The sequence below is a fragment of the Peromyscus californicus genome, unplaced genomic scaffold (assembly GCF_007827085.1).
Source record: "Peromyscus californicus insignis strain IS unplaced genomic scaffold, ASM782708v3 Scaffold_5__1_contigs__length_169319896, whole genome shotgun sequence".
Taxonomy (NCBI): Eukaryota; Metazoa; Chordata; class Mammalia; order Rodentia; family Cricetidae; genus Peromyscus; species Peromyscus californicus.
The window spans coordinates 43630397-43648839 of record NW_026294573.1 but is presented as its reverse complement, the minus strand read 5'-3'; the positions used below and the strand labels follow the sequence as shown (position 1 = coordinate 43648839).

General features: G+C 52.8%; 1 protein-coding gene across 1 annotated transcript in view; it reads left to right on the top strand.

The window, feature by feature from the left end:
- The window catches only part of Slc1a7 (solute carrier family 1 member 7), a 45565-nt gene extending 28761 nt beyond the window's left edge, over nt 1–16804 (top strand). Inside the window, exons 4-11 of the mRNA XM_052717844.1 lie at nt 6957–6999; nt 9354–9576; nt 12562–12661; nt 13266–13499; nt 14742–14936; nt 15452–15586; nt 15996–16098; nt 16586–16804. Of these exons, the coding sequence (XP_052573804.1) occupies nt 6957–6999; nt 9354–9576; nt 12562–12661; nt 13266–13499; nt 14742–14936; nt 15452–15586; nt 15996–16098; nt 16586–16804 (1252 nt within the window). The remainder of the gene's footprint in view (nt 1–6956; nt 7000–9353; nt 9577–12561; nt 12662–13265; nt 13500–14741; nt 14937–15451; nt 15587–15995; nt 16099–16585) is intronic.
- Nucleotides 16805–18443: the final 1639 nt, after the last annotated feature.

Here is an 18443-nt window from a genome sequence, read left to right as displayed (position 1 = left end):
CTACAAGCCACCCCCTTGGTGTCCATGGCTCGCCTACAAGCCACCTCCTGTGTCCACGGCTTGCAAGCTGTGCCCTCAGTGTCTGTGGTTTTCAGCCGTCACAATACCTCCTTCCCACTCCACTGCCTCACTGGGGGTCTCTGAGCTCCACTCTTCCCCTGACTCCAGCCACACCAGCCTCAGGCAATCTTGCCTCGTCCTGTGTGTTCCTGCCTCCATGCTGTCCCTGCCTCCCTGCGGCTGCCCTTCCTGGTGAGTGAGCATGCCTCCATTCTTCACTTTGCCGGGGTCTCTGCTCTGGGCCAACTTCCCACTGTGTTGTTCTTTCATCTTCGCTTAGCTGAGTTTTTTTTCTGCCCCGCCCCTCTCACTACCTGACACTATGACACCCTCGGATTTCTTTATTTCTTCCCGTCACCCACCCACCCCTGGCGGTGGTGGGTCTTCACAGGCCTGTCCAGGAGCCTAGAGAAGCATGTAGCTCGGTACTTCACATACAAGGTTGTCTTGCCGACACAGCAGCTGGGGTCTAAGTCTCCGGAGCAGCCTCTGCTATTCAGGAAAAGCCTGTTCCCAGAGGACTCGGTAGGCTGCCTTGGGCCAGCAGGGGCAGGGCAGGAGGAGAAGCAGGTGTACTGGAGGCCAAGGAAAGAGGAATTGTGAGAGGCCTCCTTCTAAGAGCTGTTATTTCTAGGATTGTGCGCCTGTGATCCATCATTTCTCAGACCCTGTGATTCAAAACAGCTTTTCCACAGGGAGGGAAGAGCAGCTGATGTGCAGGGAGCCCCGCCCTCCCCACTCGCCCTCCCTGCGTAGGGCTGCCAGGCTCTGGGTCCCACACGTGTGTCAGAGTCAAATGTTCCGGCCTTGATCTGCTCTTGGTGGCTTCTCAAACGGTGAAGTCAGTCCTGCTTTGAGGCTCTGCAAAGCTGTGTGGTTGGGTACCAGTGGCACCACATCTTTGTGGAACTGGGGGGGTGGCAGGGAAGGTGACATGCTTCTCAGGTGTCGAACCACCACCTTCGATCCCTGAGGTCTCACCTCCTTTCCTGCCACCAGAAGCCACTGTGACCTTGAGTTGGTGGGTCTCTTTCCAGGGCCCCTTCTGGCTCTGTAGCTGCACACACAAGGCCCACAGCTAGCGAGAGGCTGCGGGATGTGAGCAGAAACTTCTGGAGGTGGGTTATGGAGCAACACTGGCAGAGATCAACCTCAAACACTGTAAATGCCAGGTCTGGCTTGGCTTTCAGGCCTCAAACATGGAATGCTGGGCCTGGGGTGGAGCTCAGTGGCAGGGCACAGGGCTCGTATCATGAGGCTGCAGGTTTAATCCCTACCACCAAAAAAAAAAAAAAAAAAAAAAGGAGGGGGAGAAATGAGTAGCTGGTGATGTCGGGAATGGTGACTAGGAGCAAGGCAGGTAGACAGGATGTGACTCTAGGCCCGGGATGCCCGGGGAGGCAGCCCATCTTTAAGTCTCTGGGTGAAAGCACTGTGCCCAGAACTAGAGGTACAAATATGAGTCCCCACGTCAGGACCAACCACCATCCCCAACAGTCAGAGGAGGAAGGTGCATGGACATCACTGTCTGAAGCTCTGGGAATAAGTGGCCCAGAGCCTCTTTACCACAGCCCGGAGCAGGCATCTGCTAAATGATGCTGACGGAATAAGAACACACATGACCAGGATGGAGACCCTGGGGACCTGGGGACGCAAGGGACCATGTGAAATGTCAGAAAGACAAGAGGCTGGTCACACAGGGAAATGAGGCAAAGATGTGTACTCGTGTCTCAAAGATGATTCCAGATCGCTACAGACCGTGTCCCTGGCTGACCTGCCAAGTCATTAATTCATTTCCCAGGGCTCCAAGTCAGAACCTTGACGTCGGCTCCCAGGGCGGCCTCAGGAAGTCCGAGCAGAGCACTAATCAGAGCTGGCTGCTGCTTTTTCCACCTTATTAAAACACCACAGAGATTAAGTAATAACTTGGCTCCATTTGGAGCTCCTCTTTAGCATCTTGAGGATTGGATGAGCCGCTCAGGAGCTGTTCTTGAAAAGGAGCAATCCCTTGGTGGAGGGCGTCCCAGGTTGGGAGTGTGTTTGGAACCATCTCAGTGAGAACTTACAAAGAGCAGATATGGAGGGTAGCCTTGGCAGGGAGCCCAGGCTAGACACTCAGAGTTGCAGGTGTGACTGTTCATATCCCCAGTCACATTCTGTCTATGCTTTTAGGTAGCTGCTACCAGGGCACAGGCCTCATGGGATAAAGGAAGAGTTCTCCTGTAAGAATTCAGAACCAACAGAAAATGAGCATTTTCCCAATTAACAATCAAAAGTATGTTTTTGTTTTGTTTGATTTGGTTTGGTTTTTTGAGACAGGGTTTCTCTGTGTAGCCCTGGCTGTCCTGAAACTCGCTCTGTAGACCAGGCTGGCCTCTAATTCATAGAGATCCGCCTGCCTCTGGCCCCTGAGTGCTGGGATTAAAGGTGTGCACCACCACCGCCCGGCTCAAAAGTCTTAATTGAGTCTGCTGGGCAAGTTTGTTGGTGACTAAGATGAGTCTGTATCTCAGCTGAGAACTGCACTGGCTGCTAGTTAAGGGACACTCAGGGCCCTGGAGGCTTCGGTGAGGGAAAGCTTTGTCTCAGAAGCGGGCCATTCCTTGTCCCCAGGAGCTCATGCTTGGCTGCCTGTGTACTTGGTTGTGTTTAGCTCCTGGACCTCATCATCAGTATGTCTCATGGTCCAAGAAGGCTGCTCAAGCTCTAGCTGACTCATCTGCATTCCAGGAAGAGTGAAGAAAATTGGAGGAAAGGACACAAGGGTTCTAGACCAGTGGTTTTCAACCTGTGGGTCAGTCACAATCCCTCTGGCAAACCTCTGTCTCCAAAAACATTTACATCACTATTCATAAAGCAGCAAAATTACAGTTATGAAGTAGCAATGAAGTAATTGTATGGTTGGGGATCACCACACCGTGAGGAACTGTACTAGAGGGTTGCAGCATTAGGAAGGTTGAGAACCACTGTCCTAGGCTAAAGAAGCCACATTCTTTAGGGATGGTGTTTAGTGACTTCCCCTCATCTTTGGGGCTATCCTATTAAGGACACGAGAGGACGGGCATCAGGGTTTGATGGCCAGGCCTTGTGGGTCTCTTACCCTAACAGGCCTCCATGAGCAAGGAAGGAGGGGGATGCACACTGGTGCTCCCCCTTGTAAAGTAGCCTCGTGCTAAAGAAGTCTTGAAGGAGTGTACACACTTGGCTCTTGAGTTCTTCTTGGGCTAGAGCCTGTTCTTTAAGGCTGACCACCTCCTAAGTCCCTTGAGCCTCCTGGGGCTCCTGACCAAGATTTTCACACTGACAATCAGTGCAATCCGATGACAGACATTAGCTTCCAACTCAATGGGATCCCAGCTCCTGATCTCTGCTTCTCCCCTCCCTGGTGACAAAACCGAGACCCCTGGGGGAGGGGGAGTGATGGCGGGTCACAGAATACTCTTCTGACAGCCTCTGCCTGGGTAGCTCCTCCACCCTCCTCCTCTGGCCAGATGTGTCCACGGAGCCTGAATCTTAGCCCGAGTACAAACACTGCAGCCGCTGCTTCTGGCCACAGCCGCTGGGGAGGAGGCTTAGGAAACAAGCACACTCACGTCCACGTGCGCAGCTTCTCTCATGTGTGAACTGAAACTTGAAAGAAGAGAATTGCCAGGACAAGTGAGCTGAGGGCGAGCCAGGCAGAGAGTGGGAGTGTGTTATCACAGCCCATTCCGGGAAGCCCGAACAAGAGCCCTTAGCATCTCCAATCTGTAACCTTCCTAGAAGGGGCCGAAGGGCGGAGGTGTGAGTGTCTTGCTAAATCTCTTAGAGAAAGGTCACTGCAGGGGCCACCTGAAGGCATCCATCTCCTTCACCTCCCCAGTGAGTGCACTGTCATTTTACAAAACATTAAAAAAAAAAAAAAGTTTTTGGCAATTTGCACATCTTCTTTTGTGAAGTGAGTTGGTGGGTATACCTCTGTCTTCCTTTGTTGAAGTGTTACTGTTTTGTGACCCGTTTGCTTGAGCAGCGAATATTTTCAGAGTGCCTACTATGTTCCAGGAGCAAAGCAGGGAAAAGACCACGCCCCTGCCCCCTAGGGATCTGAGATTCCCGTGAGAGAAGACAGTTGGTGGAGATGGAAGAAACGCAGGAATTGTTGAAAATGTTTTTAGATTCCGGGTGATTACTTCATTGAGATGCTCCAACTTGTCTATCATTTGTTTTATAATTTCATTTACATTGTAACCTTACAAAGCATCTTGTTTTTCCCTCAGATCATCCTTTTGGTATAATTATAGGTTTTCAGAAGGCAGCAAAGAAAAGAAATCCTACCTATCCTCACCAGTGACCCGGTGAGGGTCTATAACTGCAGGAACTTTCAAACTAAGAAATGGAACTGGGCCACCTTGAACTAAACTATAGACCTGTTCTGTTCAGCCTTTTGGGGACAGGGGGCTCAGGCAGCCCAGACTGGATTTGAACTCATCAGGTAGCTGAGGATGACGTGAACTCCTGATCTTCCTGCTTCCGCCTCTCCAGTGCCAGGGCTGCAGGCTTGTGCCACCATTCCAGTTTGTTACAGAACTCCATTTGGATATCACTAATTTTTCCATGAATATCCTTTTCTGTTCCGGGACCCCGGCCAAGATGGCTTAGTGAACTGAGGAATGTCTTCTTTTCAATGAGTAAAATCAGTTGAGTTGTCCACTTTGTTCTTAGTGAGTCCTTCCATGTTTAGGAGGTTATAAAATATTAACCTATTGTCCTCTAGCTTTTTACTGTTTCATTTGAAAAAATTATGTCTTGAAGTCAAGTGGAATTTGTTCTGGTGGAAGACGTTAAATAACAGAGTGAACAACTTTTCAGAATGGCTGGTCAGCTATTCCGTTCTAATGGTGAATCCTTTAATTCCTCACTGGCTTGTGAAGCAGCTTTCCCAAATATAAAGTGCTTGTTGGGCCAGGCACAGTAGCACATGCCTGTAATCTGAGCGCTTGAGAAGATGGCAGGTTTGGGAGCAGTCTGCGGTACATGGTGAGACCCTGTCTATAGTTAGATAGATAGGTAATTAGATAGATGATAGATAATTAGATAGATGAATGATAGATAATTAATTAGATAGATAAGTAGATACATGATAGGTAGATAGATGATAAGTAGGTAGATAGATGATAGATGGATGGATAGATAGATAGATAGATAGATAGATAGATAGATAATTTGTAGGTAGATAGATGATAGGTAGGTGGATAGATAGATGATTGATAGGTAGATAGAAGTTTGATAGATAGATGATAGATAGATAGACAAATGATAGATAGATAGATAGATAGATAGATAAATGATAAATAGATGGATAGATGATAGGTAGATAGATGATAAATAGATAGATGATAGATAGATAGATAGATAGATAGATAGATAGATAGATGATAGATAGATAGATAGATAGATAGATAAATGATAAATAGATGGATAGATGATAGATAGATAGATAGATAGATAGATGATAGATAGATAGATAGATAGATGATAGATAGATAGATAGACAGACAGACAGACTGGCAAGCTAGCTCATCAGGTACTTGCCCCACAAGCCTGACAACTTGTTTGATCCCCAGAACCCACCAAAGGCGGAAGGAGAGAACTGACTCCTACAAGTTGTTCTCTGACATCCATACATGCCATGGCACTCACCTGAGCGCGCACGCGCACACACACACACACACACACACACACACACACACACACACACACCGAGAAATACTTAGCCATTGGAGGTTCTGCCCCATGCTCTGGCTCTATGGTGTGGGTTGCCATATTGTTGTGGGTATAGTGCATTGCGTTGATAACAATTATACTTGTCTAGTATATTTTCATATCTAGCAGGACAAAAGCCCCTCCACCTTCAGCCTTATAATAAATATTTATAAGACGAGGTCAACTCTCCACTGGCGTGAATTTCATGTCCCCAGAGTCAACCAACTGCCGGTCAAACACTTTTGGGGAACACACTGTGTGTGCATTTTTATGTGCGGGCTTTCCTGTCATTAGTCCGTCCAGGCAGCACAGCAGCTCCTGATGTCACACTCCTGGGCTCGAGGCATGCACAAGGACCAGAGATGACTGACAGCCAGGCAGGATGTGCATGTGTGTGGGTTATGCACATTCTGAGCCCTTTTAATGTCTCCTAATGCAGCATCCTCAAACTGGGAGCTCTAGGGAGGCTCGAGGGTCAATCTCCGACCCAAGTAAGGGATGGCAACAATGGTTCACTTGTGTGTCCAGTCTGAGTTGGGCCCATGCACACACAAAGGTTATCAAATATAGAGGGGAAGCCAGGTGTGGGTGACACACGTCTTTGGTCCCAGCACTTGGGAGGCAGAGGCAGGTGGATCGCTATGAGTTTGAGGCCAGCCTGGTCTACATAGTGAGATCCAGGCCAGCCAAGTCTATACAGTGAGATCCTATCTCAAGAAAGAAATAAACAAAAGGATAGAAGGGACAAATGGAGACTTGCCTTTAGGAGGCCATCTCATGGGAAGATAAACATCTATGAGTTGCCAAGGTGACCCACATACAGAAAGGCCACCGGTCTGCCTAGGAGTCAGACACCTGGCTAGGGAAAACGTGCTCATTTGCCTAGCAGTTAAGCAGTCAGGGAAGTAAGGATGTCATGCCAGTCTGTGGGAGCAGTGTGAGCAAGGCCTGGGACTGGGAAAGAACAATGTTTGGTTAGGACATTCTAAGAGTCATGGGGACCAGGGGCATGGGGAAGAGACACCTTCGGTGGGGCTCATGAGAGGCTTCCACTGCCCACTACCAAGGGTGTTTGCTGATGACCACCCTCTTCGCCCAAAGGCCTCCTGGGTTAGCACTGGAATCCTTAATTGCTGCCTCTCTTCTCTTCCCAGGAACATGTTCCCGGCCAACCTGGTAGAGGCGACATTCAAACAGGTGAGCAGAGCCTGGCTACGGAGGGGAGAGGCAGGAGAGGAAGGAAGGCAGGGCTGTCTGGGCCTGGTTGGAAAGTGACGGGCTGGCAGCCTTCCTGTCTTCTACAGGTGGATGCCCGGGGGCGGGGGGGGGGAGGGCATGGGTAGGAGCCATATCTTAGCCCCTCCCATGGCCACACCCCTGTCCTGGGTTCCAGTTACTCATAAAGAAACTCCATGGGGCAGAAGAAAGCCTTGACTGAGCACCTGACTCAGCACACTGGTGTTCACACTCGCCCTCCCAATCATCCTTACAAGTAGTAAGGTAAGACCAGCCCATCTCCTGGATGGGAAAACTGAGGCTTAGAAGTAGCTCAGTGCTCAAGATTATACCACTAGTCGAGGATGAGAGAGTGGGTGAATTTAGGCCAGGCCGGCTTCTAAACCTGCTTTCTCTCTAATAACAATCTCCCCATAAGAATAATAATAACATTTACTGTGGGAAATTAGGAAAACATTAAAATACACAAAACAGGCCCTGGGGAATGTGGATCAGTTAGTAGAGGGGTGCCTAGCATGTACAAAGCCCTGGGTTTGATTCCCAGCACATAAACAAGGGTTGATAACATGCTTGTAATCCTCAGAGCTTGGAGAAGTTGGGGCGACCTAGGCAATTTGAGACTCTGTCTAAAAAGATAAATAAATAAATAGATAGATAGATAGATAGATAGATAGATAAACTTAACGAAAATAAACATATAAACTCCACCCTCGGTTACCACATGAAAATCCCCTCTAGGTCCAGGATCTAGACTAGTGGAAGCAGACGCCACTGCTTCTCGAGACCACGGTTTGAAGCTGATGTTAGCATCCGCAGGCAGCAGTTTGCATCTTGTCCCCCGCCCCACTCTCACCATGTCATGAGCGTCCTCCCCAGCTAGGCCTCCCTGTGTACTGTCTGTCTGTCTGTCCTCCCCAGGTAGGCCTCCCTGTGTACTGTCTGTCTGTCTGTCCTCCCCAGGTAGGCCTCCCTGTGTACTGTCTGTCCTCCCCAGGTAGGCCCCCCTTGTGTACTGTCTGTCTGTCCTCCCCAGGTAGGCCCCCCTTGTGTACTGTCTGTCTGTCCTCCCCAGGTAGGCCCCCTTTGTTTAGTGTCTGTCTGTCTGTCCTCCCCAGGTATGCCCCCCCCCCCCCCCCCCGTGTATTGTCTGTCCTCCTCATGCAGGACGTTCCCAAGCATTTTGCCCACACTTCAGCTCCTTTCCAGACCTCTACCCCTTCTCCTGTCTGCCAGTTGCCGGATGCAACCCAGCTAGTGTTTTCCTAAATCCTTTGCCTGGGCGAGGCTGAGTGTTGGGCTGGGGACACAAAGCAGGTGGCTAAGGGCCTGGAAAGGGACCCCACAAGGAGCAGCTGTGAAGATGAAGCAGGTCGCCAACATCTTAATCTTCATCCGGGAACACAGCCACCATGGTACAGGGCTCTGGAAGCTAGGCAGGGCAGTGTGCACTCTGCCCTGGTGTGGAGAGTTACTGGAGGTTACAGAGTGTGCGTACTCTGTTGCATAGCCTTTTCCTTCTGACAAACTACTCATCTTTCGAGACCCAAGTCAAAAACCTCCCTCCTTGTTAGTCCCTCTTCCCCAAGGCCCTGAGCAGAAGTGTGTCTGGTTCAGTTCTGTATGGGCTGATGTTGGTAGCAGTAAGCTGCACATGGGGTTCTCCACATGCCAGGAGCTGTGGGAAGCACCCTATTTCATCTGGTGAGGGAGACGCAATTGTGGTCCCCTTTTATAGGTGAGGGACATGAAGCCAGGCACTGTTGGTCCATACATTTCCTGAACTGATTCCTCTCTTCCCCCAAGAAGCCTATAGTCTTGATGCTGTGCTCTTTGAAGGACAGCTGCCCCCTTGTTTGGGCTCCTGGAATCTGAGGAATGAGGGAGCAAACCCTAGGAATGACTTGGTGGGCAGAGGAGGACCTTGGGTAGCTGGCCTTCTCATCAATGAGGCCCCGGGTGGGCCTAGGTGCTTTCTCTGAGAAGGTTCTGGATTTTTCCAATGGACAGCAGGGCTTCAGGTTGTCAGATGCATGGGTGCTGGCCTGGTGGAAGGGGTGAGATGGATGACGAAGCTTCTGGCAGAGGAAGAGGTAGATTGATGGAGGGAGTCAGGTGACAGAGCTGGAGAGAGCTGCGGGCAGTGTGTAGTTGGATGAAGGACTTCTCTTTGTGATGGGTAACATCCCAGCTGGCCAGGCTATCCCTCGACAGTCCATTGACATCCACATAACACAGGCGCGTACAAATGTGCCTTTGAGATGTCTCCTGTAATAACAGGGTACTGATTCCCTCCTGGTTGGCGTGCTCCCCAACAGTACCGCACCAAGACCACTCCAGTTATCAAGTCTCCCAAAGGGGCTTCAGAGGAGGCCCCTCCTCAGCGGATCCTCATCTACGGGGTCCAGGAAGATAACGGCTCACGTGTGCAGAACTTTGCCCTGGACCTGACCCCCCCACCCGAGATTGTCTACAAGTCCGAGCCTGGCACCAGTGATGGCATGAACGTGCTAGGCATCGTCATCTTCTCGGCCACCATGGGTACGTGCGGTCACTGTCCCCAGCGGTGCCCCTTCCCGTCTTCCAGGTCCTTCTTTTCTGTTCTACCTAAGTGGCTCCCAGCCTTCCTTCGTGCTGAGAATTCCTGCCCCGGGGCTGCTCTGCCCACACAAGGCTCTGCCCCCCAGCTCTCTCAGCCCTCAGACCCCCCTAGCAGCCCATCTTTGTACCTTTTTACTAAAGTCACGAGAGGATAGATAGCTGGTGAAGAGTTGGCACTGTCCGTTAAGACTTTCACCCACATTCGGGCTTTCCCGCAGCTGCCTCTCTCTCCAGAGCTGTGTGTGTCGTTTCTTGGGGCTCATAGTAACCTCCCTGAGCATATCTTTCCCTTTGCAAGTATTGTCTGGGTCTCCAAAGTCCCTCCAACCACAGTGATTTATTTACTTAAGCCACTAAGGGCATGACTTGGGGTCCTTATTTGTATGTGAACTTTTGAAGGCATGCCCCTTTTTGTTGTGATGGGGTGGTGTGTGTGTGTGTGTGTGTGTGTGTGTGTGTGTGTGTGTGTGTGTGTGATGGGGGTAGTTTTAGATTCTTAGGTTTGCTTGTGTTTTGTTTTTGAACTTTTTCTTTTGGAAATTTCATACCTGTATACAATGAATATAGTTTAGGTTGTTTTTGTTTATTGTTTGTTTATTTTGAGGCCATGCCTCATGCAGCCTGGGCAGGCCTCAAACTCACTTCGTAGCCGAGGATGGCCTTGAATTCCTGACCCTCCTGCTTCCATCTGCCAAATGGGATTGTAAGTGTAAGCCTACTCAGCCCACATTCTTGCTCTTAAAGAGCCCCCTAAACCGTACAGCTTCAGATTTCCTGATGTTCTGCCGGAACGGATCCTGTGTGTGGCAGTGGTGGCGGGGGGCTGGAGCTTCCCCAAGGAAGGGATCCTGTGTGTGGTAGAGCTGCCCCCCATCACCACTGCCACACACAGGATCCCTTCCTTGGGGAAGCTCCTGCCCCGGAAGTCTGGAGAAGTGTTCCGCACCAGCCCTGGTGTGGCTGCCTCCTGCTTCCCTGACTTTTCCATAACATTTCATCCTCACAGAGCATGTTCAGTGTCCTGTTGTGTACATGAGACATCTGGGCCACATTCTGTCTGACCTCAGCAACATCCCCCGCCCCCCGCCCCTGCCAGCCTGCCTCCCCTCTCTCTGCCATTGCTACCACCCTGGAGCCATCTGGACCTCGCAACAGCTGCCTAGAGGTTCCCTGATCGTGTGCTCTTGTCCCCTCTGGTATGACCTCGGGATCAAAAAAGCCAGATCTGTAGGCTGCGCTGGGACAGAAGCCAAATGGGGCTTTAGAGGCTGCAGAACTCAGGGGTGTGTGTGGTCCGGGCTGCTCTGTCTGCCTGCAGTCCTGTGGCCCAGGCCTCTTACTCTCCCTAGCCCACCGCTCTTGTCCTTCCTCCATGCCACCTCTCCCACCCTCATCAAGGTCTTCTTGTCCCCACGCTCAGTCAGGTGCCCAGGTCATGACTTCTCTGCTCGGGATGCTCCACAGTGAACAACTGACCTGTTGGGTTAGTCACTGTCTGTGAGGAGTTGGGCCGAAGCTGGGTTAGGTGGTTCGGCATCACCCGCCTGGCTTAAAGTTCATTTGCCTGAGCCCTCCATGGTGACCATCGAGGGCAGGGATCCGTGAAACCTACTGCAGAGATGCTTGGATGATGACTGAGTGTGTTGGCAATGATGGACAGCCAAGTGCTGATTGCCTTGGCTAAAATATCAGACACATAACGGGCTAAGACCTGAGAGTGGACACTGTGCATGCATCTGGGCTGTCTCCCCTCCAACCACAGCCCCTCTGAGGGATGCAACAAATGAAGGATACCTGGTAGCAGAGCAGCAGGAATGTTTGAGACTCTCTCCGTGTTCACTGGGCAGTGTAACTGTCTGTGTATTGCTGTGTGTTTCTTCTTGTGTGCTGAGTCAGCACTAACCCATCGTAGTGTGCCCACTCCTGTGAGCACACTTAGTGCGCCCACTCCTCTGAGTGCCTGAGAATGCCCTCACCTTCGTATAGCCATATCATTATGCACAGTTGCCCTAGTCAAGGCTCTCTGGTCCTTTATCCCTGTGTCCTTTCCTGCTCTTTCCTGGTATGGGGACATGGCTGGTACTCAGGTCACCTTGCCTCTGGAGTGCCTCATTGTCACACCTATGTCCTAGGTACACTAGATCTGAATTAGCTCAGAGTCTCATCCTGGAGACATCCAAGTGAAGGTGAGGAGGGGCATAAATAGCCAGAAGGCAGACAGAGCTGGAAAGCATAAGCTGGCTCATTTTCCAGGATGCCACAGGCCGGATGAGTGGGCCTGGCCCAATGTCACCTCAAGTCCTGGCTCCTCCTGCTTACACAGGCAGGCCCTTCTTCACCCCATCACCACAAGGTGACTTGTGTGTGGATTATGGTGACAGAGCCCGTCTCTGGAGTCCCACATGCCAAGGTTCAGTGTCCACCCTTTCCCTGGCTGGGCAAGTCACCGAGCTGCTGTGTGACATGCAGATCTTTTGGAGGACAGTCTCAGAGTGTGGAGCTCCCCAGAATAGCAGCATGGTGGTACCGTCACAGGGCTGACCCCAAGGAACAGTCTCCCCATGTGTTCTTGCCAAGAGAACTGACAGCCAGAGGTCCAGACATTGAAACCTGGGGAAACGCTCTGAGGCAGCAGAGAACCTGCTACCTAGGGTCAGGGTCCAGGGAGGAAGGGCAGAGCAGGGTGGTGTAGTGGAGTCAGGTAAGTGCAGCTGAAGCTGGAGAAATGGTTACTGTCAAAGCAGACTGGACGTCAGGATGTATTCAGGAGCATTTTCTCTCCAGGGGATGATGAATGTCTACTGCTGCGTGGAGTGCTGCGGGGTGTCAGCAAAGGCTGAACTCTGCATTGTGTGCCCCTCTGTCCCTGCTTTGCTACCTGCCCGGTGGCCTGGCACGCCTGTGACTCTCTGTGTGACCCTGCAGGCATCATGCTGGGCCGCATGGGTGACAGCGGGACCCCCCTGGTCAGCTTCTGCCAGTGCCTTAATGAGTCCGTCATGAAGATCGTGGCCGTTGCGGGGTGGTAAGTTCCCTCCAGGGAGGGTTCTCCTTCCCCCTCCCTCTTCCTGTCCTGGACACAGGGAGGGACACATCACTGGCCCATTCTCAGTGCTCTCTTAGGAGCTCAACAAACTTCGCAGGAGGCTCAGCCTGGACCTGGGGCCGCAAGAGCTAGCTGGGTGTACAGGGTTCCCAGCACAGCCAAGCCTAGTCTTCTGCTCTCCTGGCCTCAGTTTCCCCATGTTGTGGAGCCTTCTTAAGCCCAGCTTTTGGAGAAAGCACACAGTGGAAGTGAGAACCAGTAATCGTCCTGGTTAAGAGTTCAGACCGTAGGAGCCTTCTAGTCAGAAGGGCATGCAGAGGACTGCCCGTGGTCACCTTGGAGACGTGGCATTGCTGAGCTAAAAGGCGGCTTCTTGAAGTCCCCAGAGGCGTGGATGGAGCTAGCAAAGAGGAGCCAGGCTGCCTAGGGTTGGGGCACCTGAGGGGAACTAGTGATGGCACCTCGGTTACAGTCTCACTCCGTCCTTGCAAGCCACGAGGGGCTTGAGATGAGATCACGCGGTGACAAGGTGCCAGGTGGCTTGGGACCCGGAAGGGAACCTGAGGTCACTCTGCCACCCCAGGTACTTCCCCTTTGGCATTGTCTTCCTGATCGCCGGGAAGATCCTGGAGATGGATGACCCCAAGGCAGTGGGGAAAAAGCTGGGCTTCTATGCCGTGACCGTGGTGTGCGGGTTGGTGGTCCACGGCCTCCTCATCCTGCCCCTGCTCTACTTCCTGGTCACCAGGAAGAACCCCATCGTCTTCATCCGTGGAGTCCTCCAAGCTCTGCTCATCGCGTTGGCCACCTCCTCCAGGTAGCTCCGGATGGAGAGCTGAGTGGGCTGGGGTAGGCTGAGCAGAACTCTGTCCGTCTATCCAGCCACCATTCATCGACAGCCACAGAACCACAGGAAGTGCTAATGTGGCTCCTTAGACAGACCCCGGGGGTAGCAATACTGCCACGGTAATATCACCATACGGGGACCTGATGCTCAAGGCTCCACCTACCTTAGTCATTCTTGAGACCTCCCTTTGCCCATGGTCCCAAAGCTTTCTCAGTTTTCATGGAGGGCCCGTCCTTACTTCACAGCCCATGCACTCCTGTCAGGGAGCCCCTTGACACCACAGGGGCTGTCTGTCTGTCTGTTTCAACCTTGGCAGCATTTCTGGACAGCCAAGGCTGGAGTCATGCATGGTTCTGTTAAGCATGCCAGTGTGATGGTGGGTTGTCACTTAACCTTCTCGGGCCTGAGTGTCCCCATACCTGGACCGGAATAATTTGCACCTGCACAGGATTGCTTCCGAGGCTGGGATAACCCACAGGTGTGGAGAAAGCCAGTAGAACCAGTGACCCCATGCCCAGCCGTGGGGACCACTTACCAAGCTGAGTACAGAGGACCTGGGGTAGTTAGAGGAGGGAGGAAGGGCATGCAGCAGGCATGCACGATCATGTAGCTCTATGAGGTGTAACATTCCCCGGAGATCAAGTGTCCAAGCCCCATGTGGAAGGAGTTGTGAGGACCGAAGCCCGTCTTTCTGGACCAAAGGGGTAGAGTTCTCGCAGCCCTCATCTTTCTTGCCTGGGCCCCAGACTCCCAGCCAATGCCATGTTTCACCCCTCTCAGGGGCAGCCCCACCCTTGCAGCAGAACCCCCCCCCCAGAGATTTAACATGAGGTGCTTCTCTAAGCACCACACGGCTTCATCTTGCAATCACCCTGGGACCCCGGCATTGTGTACAACAGAAACCAAGATGCCCAGGTTACACAGCTTGCTGAGGCCCTGTGGGAGGCTGGACTCGAGGCCCAGTCACTCTGGCATCACCTCTGTGGGTCACGGATACAGACACTCTTGGCCTTCCTCCCCAGGAATGTATGTTGCCTAATACATAGTGGTGCTCTTCCTGGGGTCACCCCTACCAGCCCAAGCTGACCCACATGTGCGCCACACATTTCTGTCAGGGCCCCAGTGAGCTGGCCCTCCTGTAGTGACTCACTTCAGAGGCCCAGACCATCCTGGAGGAGGGTGGTGGGCAGACACCTGCCCCTCTGCCCATAGCTCAGCCACACTGCCCATCACCTTCAAGTGCCTCCTGGAGAATAACCACATTGACCGGCGCATCGCTCGGTTTGTGCTGCCTGTGGGCGCCACCATCAACATGGACGGCACCGCACTCTACGAGGCTGTGGCCGCCATCTTTATCGCCCAGGTCAACAACTACGAGCTGGACTTTGGCCAGATCATCACTATCAGGTGTGTACTAATCCCACACTCCAGAGGGCCCCCGGGTCAGCCAGGACATGGGTACGTGACAGCCACAGGCAGGGCTGGTGCTGGGGTAAGCCTGATCTTTGGGATCAGGGTGAGCAGAGGCAAGGGCCAGGCCTGAGGACCAGAGAGGCTAGTGTCAAGCCTAGCGCAGGCTGCCTCAATAGGGCAGGGCCTGAGGCGGCCTCATGTAGGCCAGTCCTAGCACACAATTCTGACCCAGGCCCAGAGTGAGGCTGGGGTGGAGCTGTGCTGGCAGACCACCAGAATCTGAGTGTCTTCGTCCCACAGCAGAGTCTCCTAGCTTATTCCAATTCCCTCAAGGATGGGGATGGAGGCCCATGGGAAAAAGGACTATGAGCAGACACATGCTTCTCTAACCCCCACTGATGTTCATGACGGGTCCCACCCCCTTGGCTGGCCCTGAGGCCCTAGCACCCTAATCCCCCTCGGAGCTAGGGTGGTGGCAGGTGTCCTCGCCACATCTGTTCCCTCTGCAGTATCACAGCCACTGCGGCCAGCATTGGGGCGGCTGGCATCCCACAGGCAGGGCTCGTCACCATGGTCATTGTGCTCACCTCTGTGGGACTGCCCACCGATGACATCAACCTCATCATCGCTGTAGACTGGGCTCTGTAAGTGCTCCATTCCAGTCCTTACCCAGCCCCACCCCTTGCTGAGGGCAGCAGGCAGGGGGCCGGGGGCATCGCCATGTATGGCACACGGGGGTGCCCCAATAATCCACACCAGCTCAGTTGTGTGACTTGGGGTCTCAAGAGTTCAAAAGTCAAGACAGAGTCCCCTTGAATTCTCTAAAGTAGTACTGGGTCTGACCCCAAGTCTGGCCCCTCCAAACACAGGGCCTGTGTTCATGAAGGGGTCTCCCCAGCTGCTTAGGCACCCCTGAGGGTGGGTGGGGTGCACCCCTGCCTGCGGTCACTGCCTGTGTTTCTGCGCAGTGGCCTCACACTTTCCAGTTGCGTGTGGCCTCTACCAGTTCCCTGTTGGGGTTGTTGCGGCTCACTGCCCACCTTGGCTTGCCAGGGACCGCTTCCGTACCATGATCAATGTGCTGGGTGACGCACTGGCAGCGGGGATCATGGCCCACATCTGCCGGAAGGATTTTGCTCAGGACATGGGCACTGAGGTGAGAGCAGTGTCCCCCCCAGGAAGCCTTTAGGAGATGGAGCCAGGTGGGGTTGCAGATTTCATGGAGGACCTGACAGAGTGCCCAGAGCTAGCCAGTGAAGCTGTGGGGGGGGAAAACAGCACATCTTCCCTCGGAGAAACCCAGTCCCTCATGCAGGATGTTGCGAGGCAGCTGGGACCTGGCTGGAATCCGGGGTTGCGGGGGTGTGTAGGTGGCTGTACCCACTTCACTGGAAGGAAGCTGAGGTTCAGGTAGAGGAGCTACTGTTCCCCAACTGTACTCTGGGGGCAAGTCCCTCATCACCAAAGTAGGAGGCAGGAGGCAAGGCAGCTTGCAAACCGGTACCCAGAGAGGCCCGTGCCCCGCCAAGGCTACCCAACTGTGTTTACAGGAAAATCCCTTTCAGTGGCTCCCAGCCTGAGACCGCTCAGCATCACCTACCCTCAGCCCCTCCTAGTGCTAACAAGGCCCGTTTCCTCCCCAGAAACTGCTACCCTGTGAGGCCAAGCCAGTGACGCTGCAGGAGATCGTGGCCGCCCAGCAAAATGGCTGTGTGAAGAGCGTGGCTGAGGCCTCGGAACTAACCCTTGGCCCCACGTGTCCCCACCACATCCCAGTCCAGGTAGAGCAGGATGAGGAGCCGGCCACCACCAGCCTCGACCACTGCACCATCGAGATTAGTGAACTGGAAACCAATGTGTGAGCCCACAGGGCTGCAGAGCTAGACCAGACCCTGGGGTCTGGGCTAAGGGCAGGAGCTGAACTCAGAATACACCCGAGCAGCTGGCCAAGCCCAAGTCAAGTTCCACCCTGACAGGCTAGTCAGTCATTGATGAGAAATAGTGTCTCAGCAAAGAGACAACAGTGTGCAGGAGCCCCAGCCAGAACTATGGGCTCATGTGGCCCAAGACCTAGCTGTGACAGTTTGTACCACATGAGCACCTGGCAGGGCGGGTCTTTGCCTCTATGGAGGAACAGTTTTGGGGCCTGAGAGAGAAAACCGCTCACTGGAAGCAACATCAGGGCTAGAATGTTCTCTCATGTCTTTGGAGTCTCGGCCACTCTCTTCTGGCGGACAAGGCAGCCTGCAAGGACCAGCCAAAGAGGCTCTGCCTTCTCCAGGGTCCCCACAGCCACCACTGCTTCCAACTCATGGAGATATAACAACTGCGCCCCTGTTTCTGCCCCAGCTGTGTCCTGGTCAGGTCAACTCCTGTTCCATTCCATTGTGGTTTTAGCACAACAGTCCCAATAAGGGCTGGTCCATCCCCTGATCAAGACCTGATGCCTTCCATGTACCACAGCCTGGTCCATTTCTGTCCACCGGATCTCTCATCTAATATGGAGACTCATGTCCACTAGGGCTGGAAGGGCCCCGTGGGTACAGTCCAGCCAGCCTCCTATGGGACACGTGGGCAAGATGGGCCACAAGGAGGAAGGCCCAGCCGGAGATTCTCTGGCCACGTGACTAGCAGTACCTTGGGGGCTGAACTCCACAAAGGCTTGTGTGGCCAAGTGGAATAAGAGTTACTAGTTCCTTCTGTGTTTGCAATATGATAAATAAATGTCTTCGTTTTTTCAAGACTTGTGGATGTAACAAGACTGTATGCTGGTGGTATTTTGTTTTGTGATTTGGGACAGGGTCTTTTTTTTTTTTTTTTTTTTTTTTTTTTTTGAGACAGGGTTTCTCTGTGTAGCTTTGGTGCCTGTCCTGGATCTTGCTTTGTAGACCAGACTGGCCTCGAACTCGTAGAGATCCACCTGGCTCTGCCTCCCAAGTACTGGGATTAAAGGCGTGTGCCACTGCTGCCTGGCAGGACAGGGGTCTTGTTATGCAGTACTAGCCACTCATTATGTAGACTCTGTTAGTAGCAATCCTCCTGCCCCCTTCAACCTCCACCCCGCCTTCCCAAATGCTGAGATTTTAAGGCATGACCCGCACTCTCTAGTTGAGAGCAGACTCTTGGAGAGTACTTCTTTGTTGACCTAATCAAGCAGACAGAGCACAGATGAGCTAGTCCTGGTGGCCACAGGGAGAACAGGCCTGTCTAAGCCAACACATGTGGGAGACAGAGTATAAGCAAACCCACCCCAGACCACCTCAATAGGCCTGACTGTAGCTGGGCCTTTTCCAGAGCTCTTAGGGACAGACCTCCTTACCTTGATCAGACTGGTCTGGGCTCTGGCCCTGAAATCAGACCCCAGGAAAGGAGGGAATCTCAGCCGAAGCCTGCTGTTGGTTAGTTAACATATAGCCTTAGAGAAGGGCCTGGCTCAAGAAGCCTAAGGGACAGAGCAGGGTGCTGGCCACACGATCTGTTGTAGCCGGGATTGGGTTTAGA